The sequence below is a fragment of the Rhinolophus hipposideros genome (genome assembly GCF_964194185.1).
Source record: "Rhinolophus hipposideros genome assembly, chromosome: 3".
Taxonomy (NCBI): domain Eukaryota; kingdom Metazoa; phylum Chordata; class Mammalia; order Chiroptera; family Rhinolophidae; genus Rhinolophus; species Rhinolophus hipposideros.
In genome coordinates, this window is record NC_138049.1 from 106,613,549 (window position 1) to 106,632,872 (window position 19,324).

A 19,324-nucleotide genomic window follows, 5' to 3' on the forward strand; every position below is an offset into this window, starting at 1 on the left:
GGGGACCTTCCCGGCAGGCCAGGAATAGGGAGCGGGAAAAGCCCTCGAGAAGGGCTGTTTCCTCACTCCCCACCCCTCCCGCCTCTTTGCCTGTGGTCCTGGCTTCCGTCCTCTCTCTGCAGTCCAGAGGCTTGCGTCCCAAAGGACAGGATTGCCTTTGGGCTCAGAGTCCACAGGTTACAGGTCCGCCTGAGGACAAGTGGGGCTTCCCGGCACAACTGAATGTGCCCCTTGCCCCAATTCCAAGGTCCCCAGGAAGGAACTCAATAGCCACAGCTGGGGTCAGGGGCCCAGCCCTATCCTGGGAGCTGTAGCCATAAGAGGTAAGGTCCCCCTGGACCAAATAGGACTATCAGGGACCACTTCTATGGGTGAGGCAGCAGTTGAGGGAGAGAATATGTTAAAGAGGAGTGGCCGGGCTCAGTGACATGTTAGGGCCTCCTGGGGGCTGAGGGCCTGGAGCCCATGCCATCCCTGTTCCCCATCCCTGGCTCTGTGAACTGACCCCAGAGCCCAGGGGTGGAGGGTCCTTCTGCCTTCAGAGCTTGGCCCAGAGCACAGGGTGTGCTGTTGAAGAGCCTGAGTTGAGATCCCGGCTGTGCCACCCACTAACTTGAAGGGCTTAATGGAAGACCTCACGCCGAGATTCTGGGGTTGGGTAGCAACAGCTGCCACCTTCCTGAGCTGCCCTCCCAGACCCAGGCCATGTCTTGCCACAACTGCAGCTGAATGTCTGCCTCTTACAAATGGGTTTATGCCACCAGCATGCTGACTGGCTTTGGGGAACGAGATTTGATGAGCAAGCACTGGGCCACGCAAACCACAGCCCTAGGAAGCGTCTGAAATACTGGGACAGGTCGGAACTTCTAAGTTGCATGGATAGGAGGGGACTCCGTCGCTAGGAGAGTGACCTGGAAAGCTGGCATGTTTGTCAATATCCCTTTATAAATTGACGCCAGCCCCATCTCTTCTACCCCCGCCCCAAATCCCAATTCCAGACATGGTGAGTCCCACGCAGTATCCCCAAATATGCTCTGTCCCACCCTGGCCTTGGGCCTTTCATATTCTTTGTTCTATCCCAACGCCCTCATCTACCCCCACTCTCTTTGCCTGACTCCTCAGCCTTCAGAACCCAACTAGATGTCACCTCTTCCAGGAAGCCTTCCCTACCCCCATTTCACATCCCCCCAGCCTGGCTCAGGTGCCCCAACTATGCAACCCTCAGGACCACACAGCTCTCCGACATCACTCCTTCCACAGAGGATGGAGACCTGGCATACAGGGCATGGAGTGAGTGGCCCCTGGGTTTCTGTTGGATGATTGAGTTGGATGATTGAACAGCAGGCTGCTGAACTGTCTCAGCAAATTTCTCTGGATGGATTTCTAGGTCAACGCTGAAGACCCAAAGGGTGCCACTAAATGGTGGGGAGCCGGGCAGGCAGGGGGAGAGGGCTGACCCCAGTAGAACAGTCTCTTCCAAGTATTAACAAATACACCAAAGGCAGCCTTTGTTTTACAATCAGTACCCGGAAGAAGAGACCATCAGATCTGGGCGTGATGCAACTCTGGGAACATTACCTAACGCCACTGATTGCAGGGTCAAATTGTCAACAGGCTGTCAACAGGCCAGCTTTCAGCTAAAAACAACAGACCCCAGGACCGCCAACTGTGCCGGGACAGCGGGGGACGTGTGGCTGGACAGTCACTCAGAAGGCAGAAGAGCTGAGGTGTGAGCTGAGGCGGGGACTGGCTGCATGGGCCAGGGCAGCCCTGCAGGCACAGCGGGAGGGAGGTCTGGGGGGTGGGGGGGTGCTGGGTCCTCGGGGTGAAGGCTGCTGCATCACAAGTCTGCTCGGGGTGGTCCCATGATGGACTGAACTCCCAGGGAATCACCTGGGGACGGTGAGGCAGAGCTTCACCGCAAGGGCCATCCAGGCTCTCAGAGAGTAAGGTTAGCAAACCCTGGCCTGGGCCCCCCAGAACCCGGAGGCGCGAAAGGGACACTGGCCTCAGTCCTGGAGACACACACGGACACTTTGCTGCTAACGTCCTTTATTGAGTCGCTGGCCCTGCCCTGGGCTGTTCAGGCGACTGGGCCCAGCAACAACCCAGGCTCAGGATCCTCTGCGGGGAGGTGAGCAAACAGGCCTTACACCTGGCAGCCCTGAATGCTGTACTCCTGGAGGAAGTCCTGGAGCTGGGCACAGGCGGCCCGCTGGCGGGTACTCCGGCACAGGCGTTCTGAGGGCATCTCCTCAATCCAGCTGTTTGAGTCCAGCAGGTACTGGGGGCTGCAGGGGCAAAGGGCAGTCAGCAGGGGTCAGGAGGATGGGCAGACAGCAGGAGAGCGCGAGGCACCTGGCTTCTGAGGGGTAGGGCCTGGGCGCTGGGGGTTCCTTCCCTCAGGAGGTGCAAGAAGAGCAAGTGACCCAGGGGTCCCGAGAACTCACTGTCCCTTGAGGTCATAGGTGGCTCCATCCAGACCCATGATCAAATATTCTTTCCCAGGTTCCAAGTGGAGGCGGCAAGAGGCTCGAACCAGGAAGTTTCGGGTCTGACCAGCAGTGGCCTGAGTATCCTTGGCTGAGGGAAGAATGTGCACAAGAGTTGTCAGAGGGGGAGAGAAAGGGCAGGGCAAGCATGGGGCCAGGGGCCGTGCCTACCTCCTCTCATCTAACCCTGCCACTCCCAAAAGGGACGTGTGATCTATTGGGACAAGCCCAGAGCTTCTAAGAGGCCGGGGGATCTAAGCTCAGACGCTTCTGAACTTTTACTCTTCCAGGCAGACGGGCCCTAAAGCCAGACCTCAGCCCACTCCCTCCCCCAGTCCTGCCCACCCACGGGCCCATTCCCTTCATACAGAAGTGCAGGACTTGGGTGATACTGGTCTCAAAGAGGCGGAAAGCAGCTCTGGCGTCTTCTCGGAGAACCTTAACCTGGAAGCCTATGAGGGAGTTTAGGACAAGGAAGGGAAGGTGAGGGACCCGAGGCTGCGAGGGCTGCCAGGTGGTGCCCGACAGAGGCTGCCTGAGCGAGAAGCAAGCACGAGAGGCCCTGAGGGCAGCCGGGCACAGGCTGGGCAGGAAGACTGACCGTACTCCACGCGGGGGTAGTAGCAGGCAAACTTCATCCTGTACCCATCCTCCTCCACCAGCCCCCGCTCCAGGGCACGGCGCTGTCGGGGGCACTTCCCTGAAGTCAAAGGCCCAGGTCAGACAGGCAGGCCCCGGCCGCGCCACCTTCCCCGCCCGCCCGGCCCGGGTCTCACCCTCAGCACACTGGCAGACGTCGGCAGAACACAAAGTGGACAAGAGTTTGCTCTTAGTTGGTGCTCCGTAAAACACAGAACACTTGTATTCTGAGAAAAGCAGAGGGGAGTTAGAACAAGTGCCCCCATCTGTGTCCCATCCTGTGGGCCACAGGACTCCCCTGCCACTGTCCCCTGCCCCGGTCCCCGAGGTCCCATATGGGCACCTACCCCAAGCCTCCCGAGGGCCCCTGCGTGCTCACCAGGGTTGTAGTAGTCATACAGGGCCGCGCTGGCTGGCTGTACCAGTCCCACGGGCACCTCCTGCACAGCTCCAAAGCCCACGCACTCCCGCGAGGTGGGGACCTGGTGTTGGGCACGAGGGGAAGTCAGGGACCCGTCCCTGGGCCCTCCAGCCCACGGGGTTGCATTTCCTTGGCTCTCTGGTTCCCGTGGGTCTCATCTTCAGTGGCCTTCACATTTTATTACCTTCCGGCCACCAGAACTCTACAAACTGCTCCCAAGGTCACTGCTGACCTCAGTGCCCAGATGGTGACTTCACCCCAGTCTCGGGCCCCCGGCCCCTCCACAGCCTCTTATCACAGACATATTCTCTATGAAACTCCCTAAGCTCAGGGCTAGCTTCGGCCCCCCTGCTTCTGACCTGGTTGTTTCTGACATGCTCTCAGTCTCCCTTCCCAGAGGCCCAGCCCCCAGCCCTGGCTGCCACCAAACCCTACCAGGCTGATGATTCCCAAGCCAACCTTTGAGCCTTAGGATTTTGCAGGATGTATAAATTCTCCAAATTCACTCTGCCTGCCCCCCAAACCCACTCACCCTCCTGACAGCCTTTCCATGATACCCTGGGGCCTCCCTTATCTGCCACAACACAACGGCAGCTGCTATCACTCCACCCATCCTCTGTGACCCTGCCGCTCGTGTCCAAGCCCAGAGGCCTCTCCTCGTGCCCACACTGGTCCAGTCCAGCAAGGTACCCTGCCAGGTCCCTCCTAAGCTGGTCTGCTACATGCTCAGCTCCCTCCCAGAACTCTTCCTTGCACACTTTAATATCAAAGCCAAAAAACTAGGAAGGTCAATAAAAAAAGAAAAAAAGAAAACCCTCAAGTTGAGCAAGTGCAGCTTTCTGGGAGGCTCACTCCCAAGCCCTCCCCTGCTGGCTGGCACCGCCCCCCCCCAAAACGGCATTAGGGACTCAGCCCGTGCCCCCTGCCGGCAGTGGGGCCTCCCTGGCGGTCCCCCCATAACTTGACTCTGACTCGCTCGTGTCCTGCCTCCCTGCTCACATCATGCATTCTGTCTGGGAGCACCGGCTGCTGCTACAGTGTCTCCTGGGAAATCTCACAGCTCAAGTGTGCTTAATCAGACTCCCCTGCCTGGCTCCCCGAGCTGGCAGGGTCTGGCCCTCTGCACATACTGGGCAGGGGGTCTTCTCTGACCCACAAACACCAGCTAATGGTGTTACTGTATTAACACGCCCTGTTCACATTTTCTCCAATAGGTCATAGTGAATGTTCAAAAATTTTTTGATAATTCTTTGCTTTAGCCAAATAAGGCCACGGAAAGACCAAACAACTCATCCATGACCAACACCACTTCATAAAAGAAAACACACTTTAATATCAAAGCCAAAAAACTAGGAAGGTCAATAAAAAAAGAAAAAAAGGAAAACCCTCAAGTTGAGCAAGTGCAGCTTTCTGGGAGGCTCACTCCCAAGCCCTCCCCTGCTCAAGTGTCCCAGGGTCACCCGTGTCACCTCCCCTGCTCACCGAGTCGAAGTACAGCAGGACGTGGGGCCCCTCGGTCTCAAAGTGACTCACGTAGCGGTCAGAGAGGGAGGTCAGCTGTGAAGAAGGGGAGATGCTGTGGGGCTGGCCCAGCGCTCCTGAAGGCACAAGGGGTCCCTCTGGGCGGCCAGCCACACCTTCTCCAGGTCGGCCCTCAGGGCGTGGAATCCACTCAGGAGGGTGATGTCCGCGATGGCCATGCCCGACAGCCCCAGCTTGCCGTTCCGCCTGCAGAGAGATGTGCCCTGTTGGCCGGTCCCACCTGAGCAGCGGGCAGCTGCCCCCCAGGGCCCCCCCCACCCCACCCCCCGCCGGCACCCCGCTCACCAGATGCACACAGTGTACTGCACCCTGGACTCCTGCTCCTCGGCCACCTTGGGCGCCTCCCTCCTGCGGCGGCTCCTCCGCCCCTCAAACAGCTGCAGGGGTGTCACGGGCGGGGCCGGGGCCCCAGGGTCATCGCTGGCTAACAATTCCCGGTCCTCATAATCCTCGTAATCCTCATAATCCTCGTTTGCTTCCACTGCGGGGGGAGGGGGGAAGGGAGCGCGGGCACTGTGACTCAGTGGGCAGCAGGCCCTGCGCCCCCCACAGCCTCCCACCCCAGCACTCACTTGTGTACTCCACGTGGCCCATGACGGTCACCTCAATCTGAAGCTCCTGGCAGGTTGTGTTCTTCATGTCCAGGACATTGTAGGTACGAAGGACCTGGCTCAGCAAGGGGCATGGAGAGAACACGGGATTTTGGGGGCCACAGACCTCTCTCCAGGGCCACCTAGGGCATCTTTTTTATTTTTTTAACTTTTATTTATTTTAAGTGTGTTTTTCCAGGACCCATCAGCTCCAAATCAAGTAGTTGTTTCAATCTAGTTGTGGAGGGCGCCGCCCACCATCCCATGCAGGGATCGAACCAGCAACCTTACTGTTCAGAGCAGGGCACACTAACCACCTGAGCCATCCGGCTGCCCCAACTCGGGCACCTTGAGGGTTTGCTTTTGTTTGGTTTGGTTTTTATCAATTGGACTAAGGGATTTGAGCCTTTGGTCCCTTCCCATGACCCTTCCTGACCAGTCCATAAATATGAACAGCCCACGTGTTGGGTTAGAAGGTGAGACAGAGGGGGCAGCAGGACCTGGCCTCAGGGGCCAGCACTCTACACGGTGCACAGAGGAGGCTGCAATGGAGTGTTTGGGAGAGGCTTCTGGCTGAGGCTTGACAGAGAAACCGAATTTGTCATGTGGGACAAGAAGCAGCGGAGGGGCATTCAGGGTAAGATCTGTGCAGGTGAGTAGGTCTGTCTGGCCGGGGAGCTGGGCAGAGGCCCAACCATGTGTGAGGAAGGGTCTGGCAGCGAACCTGACTAGTGCTCTCGGAAGGTCAGTAGCCCTGCACTGTGGACAATGGATGGGTGGGATGAGGCGGGGTGAGAGGGAGAAGTTCCAAGACTTAGCCCCGAGCCCAGGAAACGAGTGACAAGGGCCCCGGGCTTTAGGGGAGCAGAGGAGTTACCTGGGCCACACGACTGGCTCGGCAAGGGCACTAAGACGGCCCCCAGAGTAGCAGCCAGGCTCCTGGTGGGAAGGGCTGTCAGCCAGACAAGGGGGCACGGGAGGAAGAAAGGGTCTGTGACACACACCGTGTGTGGCCTATGGCTCGGCAGAGGCCTGGTTTCAGGCACTGGGTGTGTAAGCCATCGGCACTGAGGGGGAACAGGAAATGACAGATGCCGAGAGATGGGGACCAGAGTGCGGGGAGCATGCCCAGGACAGAGACGGGGCAATGCCAGCCCTGGAGTGTCTTCTTCCTCCTGACCACGAGCTCTACCCACAGGTCTCCCACTCCAGATCCTGGCTCTTCCCTTCTGGGCCCAGGGGCCCCGTGCTGGCGGTTCTCACCTTCAAGGTGCCTTTGGCGTTTCCTCCCACCTTCACACTAATCTTGCTGCCCAAGGAGAACTTTCAGGAACAGAAAAGGGAAAGAGATGTCAGCAGGGCACAGAAAGGATGCTACTTGTTGCTCTAACGTAGCTCCTCCCTAAAAACAACCCCTCCTCCCTCCCCACCTCACATTTCCACAAAGTTTACACCTTCACGTGCATGATCTCACTTCAGCCTTCTAAAACCCTGTTGGTAGACTCTGCACATGTTATTTTCAGATGAGGAAAATAAAACTCAGAGGTTCGGTGACTTTCTCCAGGTCACACAGCCAATGAGTCCTCCCACAAGGCTATCAGGAAGAGGTACCGGGGATTCTCCAGGGGTGGGGACTGGAGGGTTCAGGCCTGGCTGCAATAGGCCCAGGTGTCATGGCAACCCAGGTGAGAATGTGGTTCACCTGCAGCTCCTCTTCCAGCCCCCGAATTTGGTGGTTGTTCAGCTGCAGCACCTGGGATTTGAACCCATTGCGGCCCATGGAGCTGAGGGTCACATTGAGCTCTCTGTCCTCAGTGGTGTGGGAAGCGATCCAGTATGCAGACAGGGCGTCCAGGGCGATCACCGTGTCCTAGGGAGGTTGGACCAGGACTTAGGCCCTTGGTCTCAGGACCACCCACGCCAGAGCCCCAGGGCAGCCCCTACCTGGGTGCTGCGGAAGCCCCCTTGGAAGCCGCCCTGGTGGGTGAGCCAGGCTGCAGCCTGATCGGCCATCTCCGCCTTGCCCTCCCGCAGCAGCAGGTGCAGCAAGCCGTAGGCTGTGGTTTCAATCCACAGGGCCGGGGCCTGGGGCACGGGATCGGACGGGCTGCGAGGAGCCGGCGGGGGGGACACGACATTGCTCTGAGAACTGGCGACTGAGCCCCAGTATAGATAATCTGGAGGTAAAGGGAGACCTACCGGTGAGCGGGGGGATCCCAGTCCCCGGCCCCTTCTCGCTCCCCTGTGACTGCAGGCTCTCCTGACTCTGGCCCAGTCATACCTGCTGATGTTTTCATTCCTTCTCGGGGTCTTTGTTCAGTTTTTCTCTATGGGCACACTCAGGGGTCCCAAGGTCCCCCAAACCCCAGGCTCAATGCCAGGAACCCTCGATGCTCACCGCCTGTCTCTTGGGCCATGGCCATGAGGTTGTTGTGGGCCACATTCTTCAGGTCCCCAGGGGCGTTGGTCAGAGTCTGCGTGTAGGCCGTGATGGCGGCTGCGTGGGCACCCAGCAGCCCAGCACTGGCTTTCTCCCCCAAGAATGAATTAGCACTGGAGATGGAAGTTTCCTAGAAGAAAATAAGGAGGAAGGTGTCTGGGGGCTGGACACCTGGGTTCCTGAGGAGAAAGGGGGAGAGCTGGGGGCCAACAGAGGGCAGACACGGGGGCGCCCCTACCACTCTCTGCTTCAGCTGCTCTGCGTCCTTGTCCTGGAATATGGCCAGCCCGTGGTGGAGGGCGATGGCCACAAAGGCCGTCAGCGCCACAGTCTCGTCACTTCCTACCAAGCCCCCCTGCTCAGTGCGGGGAGAAAAGATGTCAGCCAGGGTGAGTGGCAGGGAGAGCCCCTACCTGTGCCCGTCGGCCCAGCTCCCCGGTCCGCACCTGCATGTTCCTGTGGATAACTGGACAGGGGTCCTTGAATGAACCATCAGCCTGCTGCTGGGACAGCAGCCAGTTGGCCGTCTCCTGCAGCTTTTCAGGTGAGCCGCCCACCTGTTCCTGGGCCAAACTCAGTACCTTCAGCACAAAGGCCGTGAGCCTGGGGGTGGGGGGAAGGGTCAGCTGGGGATAGACTGGGCGCTACAGGCACAACCCCACTCCCCCAGGCCCTTGTGAGTCACCCTCGCGCTGTACCTGGCTCTGCCCCAGCAGCCCTGGCACCTCTCAGACCCAGAACCACTCTCCCAACCTCACCAGGTGCTGCTGTCCCGATGTAACCATGCCCCATAGGAACCATCTGTTTTCCGGAACTGCTGGATCCGCATGTAACCTTGGAGAAGAAAGGTGGTTGCTGAGGTGACAATCACTCTCCCACTGTTTGTGCCCAAGGCCATGCTCCCCATTCCCAGTGGGTATGCCCCCTCTTCCCCGCACTGGCCACGTGGGCTGCCCACTTCCATGAAATGCCCTCTCCTGGCCCCCATCCCTGCACCCAGAACCTTTCTGGATCAGATCCACAGCGTGGTCCTTGGTCTCCGGGGGCAGTTTGCTCCACTGCTCAGTCTTGTCCAGGTAGCGGGAAGCAGCCAGTGTCGGAGCCAAGAGGGTCATGGTTTGTTCCCCACAGCCCTGAGGAAGCCTCAGGAGGGAGGCCAGGCCTCCTGGTGACAAGGCCCCACCAGAGCCCAAAGTTTCCAGTGGATCTGAGGCTATAGGGAAAGAAGAGGCTTAAGGATAGAGAGCAAGTCTGGGGACCCCAGGGCAGAGGGTCACGGGGTTACGGGATCAAATAAGGGTCCACAGGTTTCACATGAATCTGAGGGTGGCCACTGGAAAGGGATTGGAGGACACTCCTACCTGTGATCCTGACATGGCTGCTGTGATCTGTATCAGGGATAATATTGGGATCAGAGTTGCCAGGAATTTCCAAGGTCCGGCCTCGGTGGTCTGGGGAAACAAGGGAAGTTGTCATTCTGTCCTGATGTCCACATCTCCTGCCACCCTTAGGACACTGGCGGTGGGGGTGGGGGGTGACTCACCCAAGGGGTTAAGGTCATAGACTAACTCCTCCGTGTGCACAGCCCCTTCCTTCTGTCTCAGGGGAAACAGAGCTGTGAGACCTCACGGGACTGCAGCCGGCCCTCCCCGTGCACACTCCCCAGGACTGGGCATTGAAACTTCAGAGTTGGATCAGAATTACAGAAGACGTAAACTGAGCAAGGTGTTAGGTGTGGGTGTTGGCATCTGGCCGGGACAGCAGAGAGGGTGCTGGAAGTTGGGGGTAAATCTGGGAGCCTGGGGACCTGCATTCAGGGGTGCTCCATTCACCTCAATTTGTAGAACCTTAGACACTGCGTCCCCTACAGGGAACTCCAAGGACCCTCGAGCCACCACCTTCAGGGACACAGCAGCAGCTGTCGTGGGCACCACAGAGAAGCCAACGGGCCGGGCAGAGCCTGCAGGCACCAGCACCTGCTGGGCCAGCCCTCCGCCCCCAGGCAGGCACAGCCCCTCCACCGGGGACACGTGGACGCTCATCTGGGGACAGGAAGATGGGTATGGCCAGGGCCTGGCCCTGTTAGGCTCTCCACCCCTCCCCCGCCCAGCTCCCACCAGCCTCTTGTGCATGCAGGCTCCCACGGGGCCTCACAGTCAGATTTTTATCCAGGTAGTTGTAGAGGACAGGCCGCAGCTCAAGCTGCTCAAAGCGGCGGACAGAGAAGGGCAAGCGGAGGTGCAGGTGGAATTCTCGGAACACTCGGAGCCGGACAGGTGTGGCCACACACAGGCCTGAGGGAGGGAGGGGTGTGGGGGAGGGGCAGCAGTCAGAGGCCTGGGAGGACTCACCCCAGATCCCACTAGGGAGGGGCAGGCGGCCCACCTCCACTCCCCAGCACCCTGCTTGGCCCTGCGCTCGGCCTCCCAGGCCCGTGCATGCAGTGCATGCAGGGCTCTGCACCCCCTTCCTTACAGTAAGAGAAAGGGCCTAAGGACGGAGCCTGGGTCGAGGGGGGACGGTGAGCAGAGGCTGGAGGCCCGGGCAGGGCCATCTGACCTGTGTTTTTGGACAGGCTCATGCCATGGATCTCCCACGTGGTCAGAGAGTCAGGAAGCATGGGGGACAATCTGTGGCGGGAAAGGGGAGAAGCCCTGTCACAGCCTGGGCTGGCCCCAGATGCTGCCCAGAGACAAGGCTGGGCCCACCACACGCCCTCACTGGAGGAAGCGGTCCACTGGTATCAATCTCCAGAGCCAGTTCTCCGGGAAGTAGCTTCGCAAAGGAATGTCATCTTCGTCCATTAGGTCCTCCTCCTGCAGGAGCTCCAGAGCTGGGGACCACGGTGGAGGGGAGTGAGGAGGGGGCCGTTCTGCCCTCCCAGGCGCCCCAGCCTGGCCCCCAGCCCGCCCAGCCCCTCACCTCGGGCCAGGCCCACCTGGCCCCTGGAGCGGGCCTTCTTGCGCAGGGCTTCAGCAAACTGGCAGCAGGACAGGAAGGGCTCCCGGCAGGCCGGCTGCTGAACGCGCGCCACCCGCTGCTCACAGGAGCGCTTCATGGGCAGCCGTGTCAGCCCATCCTGGCAGCAGCGCTTGGCTACTGGGGAAGTATACTGGCCCACTGCAGGGCCAGGGGAGGAGAAGCATAAGGGAACAGAAAGGAGACACGCCTCATCCCCCAGCCTGACCCCCAGGGACACAGGACTCATCCTGAGAGACCAGGAACTCAGGTGCAGAGAGCCTCCTGCCCACCCACCAGCAGCCCAGAACTTGGAGCTCTGGCTCTGAATACCACATACTGGCTCCCTCAGGAACAGAGGGGTCAAGACATACACCCCTCTTGGGCCCGAGAAAAGAGCTTCGTAAGCACCCACAACTCACACTTCTCATTAACTGCCTTTTGAAAGTTCACGTTTCTCTTTTTCCGGGTTTTGTTCTCCATGGGACAGCTCAGACCTGGTAGAGAGCAGCCAAGCCCTATGGTGTATGGCCGCCCACCTCCCCTCCCAGGTCCCTTCCCAGGCCCAGCCCTTGCCGCCCCTCCTCCTCCTATCTCACCCCTCAGGCCCCCCCTCCCTTATCCTCCCACTTCCCACCCCACTTCCTCCTCTGGTCTCACTCTTTCTGGCTGAGGTCAGTTGGTTTCCATCAGAAAAGGCCAGACCAGCTGCCTCGAACACCTGAAGGGCACTGTCCCCACCCCCAGGACCACAGCTAAGGTCATAGCTGTTCATAACTTCAAAGACCTGGCAAGAAAAGGCCGGGATGTTGCAGACACAAGAGTGGCCGAGGGGCAGAGGCAGCCACTCAGCTGTGGACGAGGGGCAGGGGTGGGCAAACATGAGACACAGGCAGTGGGGAAACAGGGACCACAGGGGCCAAAGCTTGAGGGAAGACAGGGAGGAGTTGGAGGGCAGCCTGCGTGACATCCAGAGGCTGGGCCCGGACTCGGGGCTCAGGGCAACAGGACAAGGAGTCACACAGGCCGAGGAGGGCTGGGGAGGGGGTCGTGACAAACCTTGCCCATGTCGAGGGGCCTGTGGGACCTGCCGCCCACAGCATACAGAGCCGTGTCCATAGCGCCCAGGGCCACCAGGGCTGGAGAATCTGTGTGCAGCTGGAGCTTGACAGCCTCCCCAGGACGGTACTCCTTGCGGCCGTCCACTTTCAGCTCCAGCTGGCAGAGGCAGGCATGGGGGCAGTCAGGCTGAGGAGAGCCTTTTCTTCTCTCTCTTAACCTGACGCACACGCAAGCCATCTCTCCCAATGCCAGTTACCTTGCCCTCGCAGGCCTCAGCCTGGACGTCCACTCGCAGGGAATTGGCCACCGGGAGCCCCCCATGGTAGTAGAAGGCCACAAAGTGGAAGGAGGGTGCCAGGTGATGATCCACAAACACGGACACGGAGGTCACGGTCTTCCTGGGCTCTTGATTCACAGACACAATCTGGCCCCGGGACAGGATCTGGGCAGAGTGGTTCCCTCTTCACCCCAGGGCTCTTTCCTGCCCGACCCCTCCCTGCCCCCTGCCCTTGTCTGCAACCCAGCTCATGCACACCATGTAGTAGTAACGAGAGAAGCTGGCCTCACTGACGCCCACGGCTCGCAGGTTCAGGTTCACCGTGTCCCCAACACGAGGGGACTGAGGATCTAGTCGCTCAATGGACAGAAACCCAGAAGTTCCTGAGGGTGGGGCTCTTACGGTGAGCTTGGCCGTGACTGGATATGGGGAGCCTGCAGACACCTGGAGGGAGGGGCCAGGCGGGGTGCAGCAGGGTTAATGGCCAGGACCCAGGCACCCAGCTTCTCCCCCCAGCCTGGGCCAGGGGTGCTCAGGAACCCAGCTTGCCCTTCCTTCCCTCCCCAAGCTCTCCTGCGAGTAGGAATCCTACCAAGAGCTGCATTTCTGAGATGGTTGGAGGGACAATGATGGGAATGGTGACTCGGCCAGTCCCATGTGTGTTTTGTTGAAAGTTTTGTGTTTCAGGAGCAGACCCAGGAGAAGACAATGTGGCAGAGACTTTGACAGGAATGCCAGACGCTGGGGAGCCCGATATGTCTCTGGCCACGGCCTAGGTGAGTGGGGGCAGGCAGGGAAAAGAGGGTGGTCAGAGAGGCTTTGGGCCCTCCAGACCATCACCCTCCCCCCAACTGCCTCTCCGCCTCCGGCAAAAACCTGCAGCAGAAAGGGGGCCCCAGGCACGAGGTGTCGCTTGGTGTGACTAAGATCCAAGGAGAAGGGAGACGACACAAAACGCCAGGATGTGAGCTCTGCCTCTTCCATCTCTCCCCCTGCAAGACATGGGGCCGAGAGAAGTGGAGTAGGGAGGTCCAGGAGGAGGAGCAGGAGAGCTGGGGAAGCAGCTCAAATGCTTTCTGCCCACCAGACAGTGAGCTCCTCAGGGCACAGGCCACCTCCCATTCAACTCTCTGTTTCCTGAGGCCGACACGGGACCCAGCACACAGATGGTGCCTAACGTGTCTGCTGGACAGATGGATGAATGGACGGACAGACAGGGGGAAGCTACCGCTTCCCCAGAAACCACCCAGGAGCGAGGTTGGAGAGAGACAGTCTTCTGGGTCTTTCCTGGCTTTGGGTCCCAGATGAGGGTCAGAAGGGAGGGCAGTGGTGTCAGGGCTGGAGAACACAGGGTCAGCTCTGAGGTCAGAGGCGAGAGTCTGGGGTTATAATCGGGAAGCCACTCACCTGGAGACTCAATGATGGCTGCTGCCACGTAGAGGTACAGCCCTGGGAGGTCAGTGAGATCAATGTTAAGCTTCTCCAGAGCACCCTGAACCTCAGCCTTGGAGAGGGAAATGTGGCACTGGCCCTCTACCAGCTGGGGCAAAGAGGAAAGCAGGACCTGGGGTGAGACTTGAGTCTCCCCCCTCACCTCCTCTCCCCCCCTTGCCCCCCTCACCTCCTCTGCTCTCTTGCCCTCCTCACCTCCCCCATACACCTTCCACCCTCCTTTCTACCTTGGTCTGATTCTCCAGCCCCCGAAGGAAAGTCTTGTCACCATTCTCATCCAGGAGCCCAAAGCGCACATATGCCACCCCCTGCACTGGTTTCCCGTAGATGTACCTGCCACCATGAAGAGATTGGGAAGGGGGTGGGCCGAAGGCTAGAGGAAATCATGCAATGGTCTGGGAGGGTGGAGGGGAGGGGGACTGGGTGACAGAGGGAAGTGGCTGGGTGACTGAGTGGGGAGCCCTGTGAGCAGGGCCCAGAGTTACCTTGCCTGGATGTCTAACTGGATTTCACCAAGAATGCCAGCTGCAGTCAGGATGTAGGGCTTTCCAGGGATGATCTTCACCTCAAAGTTGGGAAGGACTGACCCGGGGCAAAGGGATAGGCAGGTCAAACTATGGTGAAAGGACTCTTTAAAGACTCACCTCCCCTTAGGACAGTGGAATCCATATCTCCCTGTCCATGGCCTGCTCCACCTACGTCTCCTTCTAGCCCTCACTCCCTTCAGGAAAGAAGGTAATTATCCCTCGTGTCTCTGGTTCTCACCATATTTCTTCACCTCAAACTGGGTGCTGCTGTTGGATTCCGGGCTGTCTGAGAATCGGGCTGAGATCATCCAAGTGCCTGGCCTGAGAAGGGATGAGGGAAGGCTCAGCCCACTGTGTGCTATGCAAGTGAGCCTGTATGAGAGGCCCTGTGGAAGAGGGTCTGTAAGACAGGGCCTATGTAAGAGGGTCTGTGGGAGAGGACCTGTGGGAGAGGGTCTGTGGGAGAAGGCCTATGTGAGAGGGTCTGTTGCAGAGGGCCTGTGTGAGAGGGCCTATGTGAGAGGGTCTATGGGAGAAGGCCTATGTGAGAGGGTCTGTTGGAGAGGGTCTGTGGGAGAAGGCCTGTGTGAGAGGGCCTGTGTGAGAGGGCCTGTGTGAGAGGGTCTGTGGGAGAAGGTGTGTGGGAGAGGGCCTGTGGGAGAGGGCCTGTGTGAGAGGGTCTGTGTGAGAGGGTGTGTGGGAGAAGGTGTGTGTGAGAGGGCCTATGTGAGAGGGTCTGTGAGAGAGGGTCTGTGGGAGAAGGCCTATGTGAGAGGGCCTGTGTGAGAGGGTCTGTGGGAGAAGGCCTGTGTGAGAGGGCCTGTGGGAGAGGGTCTGTGGGAGAGGGTGTGTGGGAGAAGGTGTGTGGGAGAAGGTGTGTGTGAGAGGGCCTATGTGAGAGGGTCTGTGAGAGAGGGTCTGTGGGAGAAGGCCTATGTGAGAGGGCCTGTGTGAGAGGGTCTGTGGGAGAAGGCGTGTGGGAGAGGGCCTGTGGGAGAGGGTCTGTGGGAGAGGGTGTGTGGGAGAAGGTGTGTGGGAGAAGGTGTGTGTGAGAGGGCCTATGTGAGAGGGTCTGTGAGAGAGGGTCTGTGGGAGAAGGCCTATGTGAGAGGGCCTGTGTGAGAGGGTCTGTGGGAGAAGGTGTGTGGGAGAGGGCCTGTGGGAGAGGGTCTGTGGGAGAGGGTGTGTGGGAGAAGGTGTGTGGCAGAGGGCCTATGTGAGAGGGTCTGTGGGAGAAGGCCTGTGTGAGAGGATCTGTGGGAGAGGGCCTATGTGAGAGGGTCTGTGAGAGAGGGCCTGTGTGAGAGGGTCTGTTGGAGAGGGTCTGGGGGAGAGGGCCTGTTGGAGAGGGCCTGTGTGAGAGGATCTGTGGGAGAGGGCCTATGTGAGAGGGTCTGTGAGAGAGGGCCTGTGTGAGAGGGTCTGTTGGAGAGGGTCTGTGGGAGACGGCCTGTTGGAGAGGGCCTGTGTGAGAGGATCTGTGGGAGAGGGCCTATGTGAGAGGGTCTGTGAGAGAGGATCTGTGGGAGAGGGCCTATGTGAGAGGGTCTGTGAGAGAGGGCCTGTGTGAGAGGGTCTGTGAGAGAGGGCCTGTGTGAGAGGGTCTGTTGGAGAGGGTCTGTGGGAGACGGCCTGTTGGAGAGGGCCTGTGTGAGAGGATCTGTGGGAGAGGGCCTATGTGAGAGGGTCTGTGAGAGAGGGCCTGTGTGAGAGGGTCTGTTGGAGAGGGTCTGGGGGAGAGGGCCTGTGTGAGAGGGTCTGTGGGAGAGGGCCTGTGTGAGAGGATCTGTGGGAGAGGGCCTATGTGAGAGGGTCTGTGAGAGAGGGCCTGTGTGAGAGGGTCTGTTGGAGAGGGTCTGTGGGAGACGGCCTGTTGGAGAGGGCCTGTGTGAGAGGATCTGTGGGAGAGGGTGTGTGGGAGAAGGTGTGTGGGAGAAGGTGTGTGTGAGAGGGCCTATGTGAGAGGGTCTGTGAGAGAGGGTCTGTGGGAGAAGGCCTGTGTGAGAGGATCTGTGGGAGAGGGCCTATGTGAGAGGGTCTGTGAGAGAGGGCCTGTGGGAGAGGGTCTGTGGGAGAGAGCCTGTGTGAGAGGGTCTGTGGGAAAGGGTCTGTGGGAGAAGGCCTATATGAGAGGGTCTGTGGGAGAGGGCCTGTGTGAGAGGGTCTGTGGGAGAGGGCCTGTGTGAGAGGGTCTGTGGGAGAAAGTCTGTTGGAGAGGGCCTGTGTGAGAGGATCTGTGGGAGAGGGCCTGTGTGAGAGGATCTGTGTGAGAGGGTCTGTGGGAGAGGGCCTATGTGAGAGGGTCTGTGGGAGAGGGCCTGTGTGAGAGGGTCTGTGGGAGAGGGCCTATGTGAGAGGGTCTGTGGGAGAGGGCCTGTGTGAGAGGGTCTGTGGGAGAGGGCCTGTGTGAGAGGATCTGTGGGAGAGGGCCTGTGTGAGAAGATCTGTGTGAGAGGGTCTGTGGGAGAGGGCCTGTGTGAGAGGGTCTGTGGGAGAGGGCCTGTGTGAGAGGATCTGTGTGAGAGGGTCTGTGGGAGAGGGCCTGTGTGAGAGGGTCTGTGGGAGAGGGCCTGTGTGAGAGGATCTGTGTGAGAGGGTCTGTGGGAGAGGGCCTGTGTGAGAGGGTCTGTGGGAGAGGGCCTGTGTGAGAGGATCTGTGTGAGAGGGTCTGTGGGAGAGGGCCTATGTGAGAGGGTCTGTGGGAGAGGGCCTGTGTGAGAGGTTCTGTGGGAGAGGGCCTATGTTAGAGGGCCTATGTGAGAGGACCTGTGTGAGAGGGTCTGTGGGAGAGGGCCTATGTTAGAGGGCCTATGTGAGAGGACCTGTGTGAGAGGGTCTGTGGGAGAGGGCCTATGTGAAAGGGTCTGTGGGAGAGGGCCTGTGGGATTGGGCCTATTTGAGAGAGTCTGTGGGAGAGGGCCTATGTGAGAGGGCCTGTGGGAGAAGGCCTATGTGAGAGGGCCTCGGACAGCCAGGATCTGGCTCTCTGGGAAGAAGATGGGAATTGGCGTGGGGGGTAGTGTCGCCGGGGGCAATCCCCAGGTGGGGTGGCTCACTCTGAGATGTCTGGGATCACAAAGTCATCCTGGAAGATGGATGAGGGATTATTCACTTCCCTCTTCCGCACACGGAGGCCGTGAGAGTTCTGCGATGGGAGGAATAGTGGTCATGGGTGGGCGGTCAGATCAGTGGCCCTCGCTGATGAGGAAGGCCCGATGTCTGAGACTCACCTCCACCGTGACCGTGAGGATGTCAGTGGAAGGGCGCATCTTTTGATCCAGAGCGAAGACCCGGTACCGAACTGGAAGTAGGGGGCAAGAGAGGTGAGTGGGGGTCCATGTGCAAATGGGGGCATTCTGTGGGGCCCATCCTGGTCCCCCCACCACAGTCCCCCCACCCCAGTCCCTCAACCCCGTCCTCCTGCAATGTAGGGCCACCCCGGTCCCCCCACCCCTTCCAGGGAGGGAGAGGAAAATAACCAGTTTTAAGGGGCTGTGTGGCACTTTCATCGCTTAAGGGGCTGGGAGGGAATATAAGTGGTGGCCCTGAGGCTGAGACTCACCCAGCTGGCCAGGGTTGTAAACGGGCTGGTCAGTCTGCAGAAAGAGGTGCCCCCGGCGAGAGGAGAAGAGCAGGTTCACACCCTGAATGTCCACCTCTTTGGACAGAGCGTTCTTCAACCATGGTGACTGGGCCACTAGCTGGACCTCAGGGCCTCCAAGGAGGCTTCTAAGGCCACAGTTCTGTGCATCTTCCGGGAGCATCTGTCAGGAAAGAGAAAGGGTGCAGGTCAGAGATGGAGCAGAAGAAAAAAACCCAGAGACATAAAGAGGGAAGAAGCGTCTGGGAGGGAGGTGGGAAGGGAGGAAGCAGGTGAGAAGACAGAGGGGGACAGAGTGTGGCACTAAGCAGTAGCAGGAGGGAGGGGCGTTGTTACCTGGAGGCTGAGGAGAATGAAGTCTTTTTCTGAGGTGAGGCTGAAGTCCACCTTTGGAGAGCAGCGGACATTAAGTTTGTATGGGTTTCTCAGGAACACTGATCCTTTCACTACCTGTCCCCGGGGAGCATTGTGGAGCTGCAGCCCCACCGATAGGGGGGCTCCCAGGTGAACCACGGACGGAGAGAACAGGAGCAACCTGGGGAGAACAGGCAAGGGTCAGCCATCGGCCTTGACTCCACGAAGTAGGCCCTCTACCCGGCTCCTGAATTGCCCCCCGTCACCGCCCCCATGCCTGGTCTCCCATCACCAGCCTGCCCCGTTCCAGCACCACAGCACCCCGCCTCCAGGACCTGGGCTTCTGCAGAGACAAGGCGAAGAAGCTGGACGCCCAGATCAGCCCCCAGAGGAGCCTCATGGCTGGAGGAGCCAAGACGGATCAGACGCGTGTATCTGTCTGCTCCGTTCTGGTCGGCCTCTGGCTTGCAGCGGAGTTGTCTCTGGACTTTGCTCCTCCCCTGGCCCAGAGAAGCCGGGAAAGCACGTGACAGCCAAGAAATGCAACTGGCCCCAGGCCCAGTGTTGGGGGTTGGGGGGGCACTCTGGACACCTGGGTCTCTGGGGGAATATGAAGGAATCATGGCCCAGAGATAGATCGTGTCCTTCCCTGTTAACCCGTCACCCCAGGCCCTGGGCACCTCCTGTCTGGGCTTATCTGGGTGCATGGATGTGTACACACGTGCTGTGTAGTGGGTGTAGCACACCATTGGTGACACAGGGCTTGTCAAGGCCCTAACTAAACAAGATACTAAGACACTGGTCTCTTACTCTAACCCCCACAAAAACTAACTACATTGGGCCTTGGCTTTTTGCAGGCCGTGACAGAAATTCCGTGGTTAGATCAAGCACACCCTTACCAGCCCCCAGGCAGAGCTGACTTCAAACATCCCTTTTCCCCTCTGAATGAGGCAAAGTTCACACCCAACT

At 59.3% G+C, this 19,324-nt stretch overlaps 1 protein-coding gene across 2 annotated transcripts; it reads right to left on the bottom strand.

The window, feature by feature from the left end:
- Nucleotides 1-2,030: 2,030 nt before the first annotated feature.
- LOC308496048 (complement C4-A-like) lies at nucleotides 2,031-18,808 on the bottom strand. 2 transcript variants are annotated; one of them, XM_081044644.1, is made up of 41 exons: nucleotides 18,691-18,808; nucleotides 18,338-18,536; nucleotides 17,963-18,164; nucleotides 17,631-17,701; nucleotides 17,457-17,545; nucleotides 14,639-14,721; nucleotides 14,359-14,455; nucleotides 14,101-14,206; nucleotides 13,829-13,961; nucleotides 13,298-13,413; nucleotides 13,014-13,193; nucleotides 12,680-12,865; nucleotides 12,401-12,586; nucleotides 12,142-12,300; nucleotides 11,743-11,869; nucleotides 11,505-11,579; nucleotides 11,047-11,244; nucleotides 10,846-10,957; nucleotides 10,684-10,754; nucleotides 10,279-10,418; nucleotides 9,957-10,166; nucleotides 9,668-9,719; nucleotides 9,486-9,575; nucleotides 9,128-9,337; nucleotides 8,883-8,958; nucleotides 8,571-8,727; nucleotides 8,363-8,479; nucleotides 8,083-8,254; nucleotides 7,629-7,861; nucleotides 7,438-7,554; nucleotides 6,948-7,007; nucleotides 5,667-5,760; nucleotides 5,380-5,575; nucleotides 5,190-5,280; nucleotides 5,035-5,109; nucleotides 3,511-3,613; nucleotides 3,269-3,358; nucleotides 3,094-3,192; nucleotides 2,861-2,944; nucleotides 2,451-2,583; nucleotides 2,031-2,291 (listed from the first exon to the last, which is right to left on the bottom strand). In XM_081044644.1, the coding sequence occupies exons 1-41, from the start codon at nucleotides 18,753-18,755 to the stop codon at nucleotides 2,150-2,152; spliced, it is 5,196 nt and encodes a 1,731-aa protein (XP_080900770.1). In that variant the 5' UTR covers nucleotides 18,756-18,808; the 3' UTR covers nucleotides 2,031-2,149. The 2 variants fall into 2 exon arrangements, with proteins under 2 accessions (XP_080900770.1, XP_080900769.1); XM_081044643.1 differs by having other exon boundaries at nucleotides 7,387-7,554.
- Between the last annotated feature and the right edge of the window lie 516 nt (nucleotides 18,809-19,324).

What these genes read in the sequence shown, in the direction of transcription:
- LOC308496048 (XM_081044643.1), bottom strand. Translation starts at nt 18,755, where the DNA reads ATGAGGCTCCTCTGGGGGCTGATCTGGGCGTCCAGCTTCTTCGCCTTG. An exon ending in GGCTGGAGAATCAGACCAAG is followed by an intron (nt 13,962 to 14,100) that starts GTAGAAAGGAGG and finishes TCTTTGCCCCAG; the next exon opens with CTGGTAGAGGGCCAGTGCCA. An exon ending in TCCTGCTGTACTTCGACTCG is followed by an intron (nt 3,614 to 5,034) that starts GTGAGCAGGGGA and finishes GCCCAACACCAG; the next exon opens with GTCCCCACCTCGCGGGAGTG.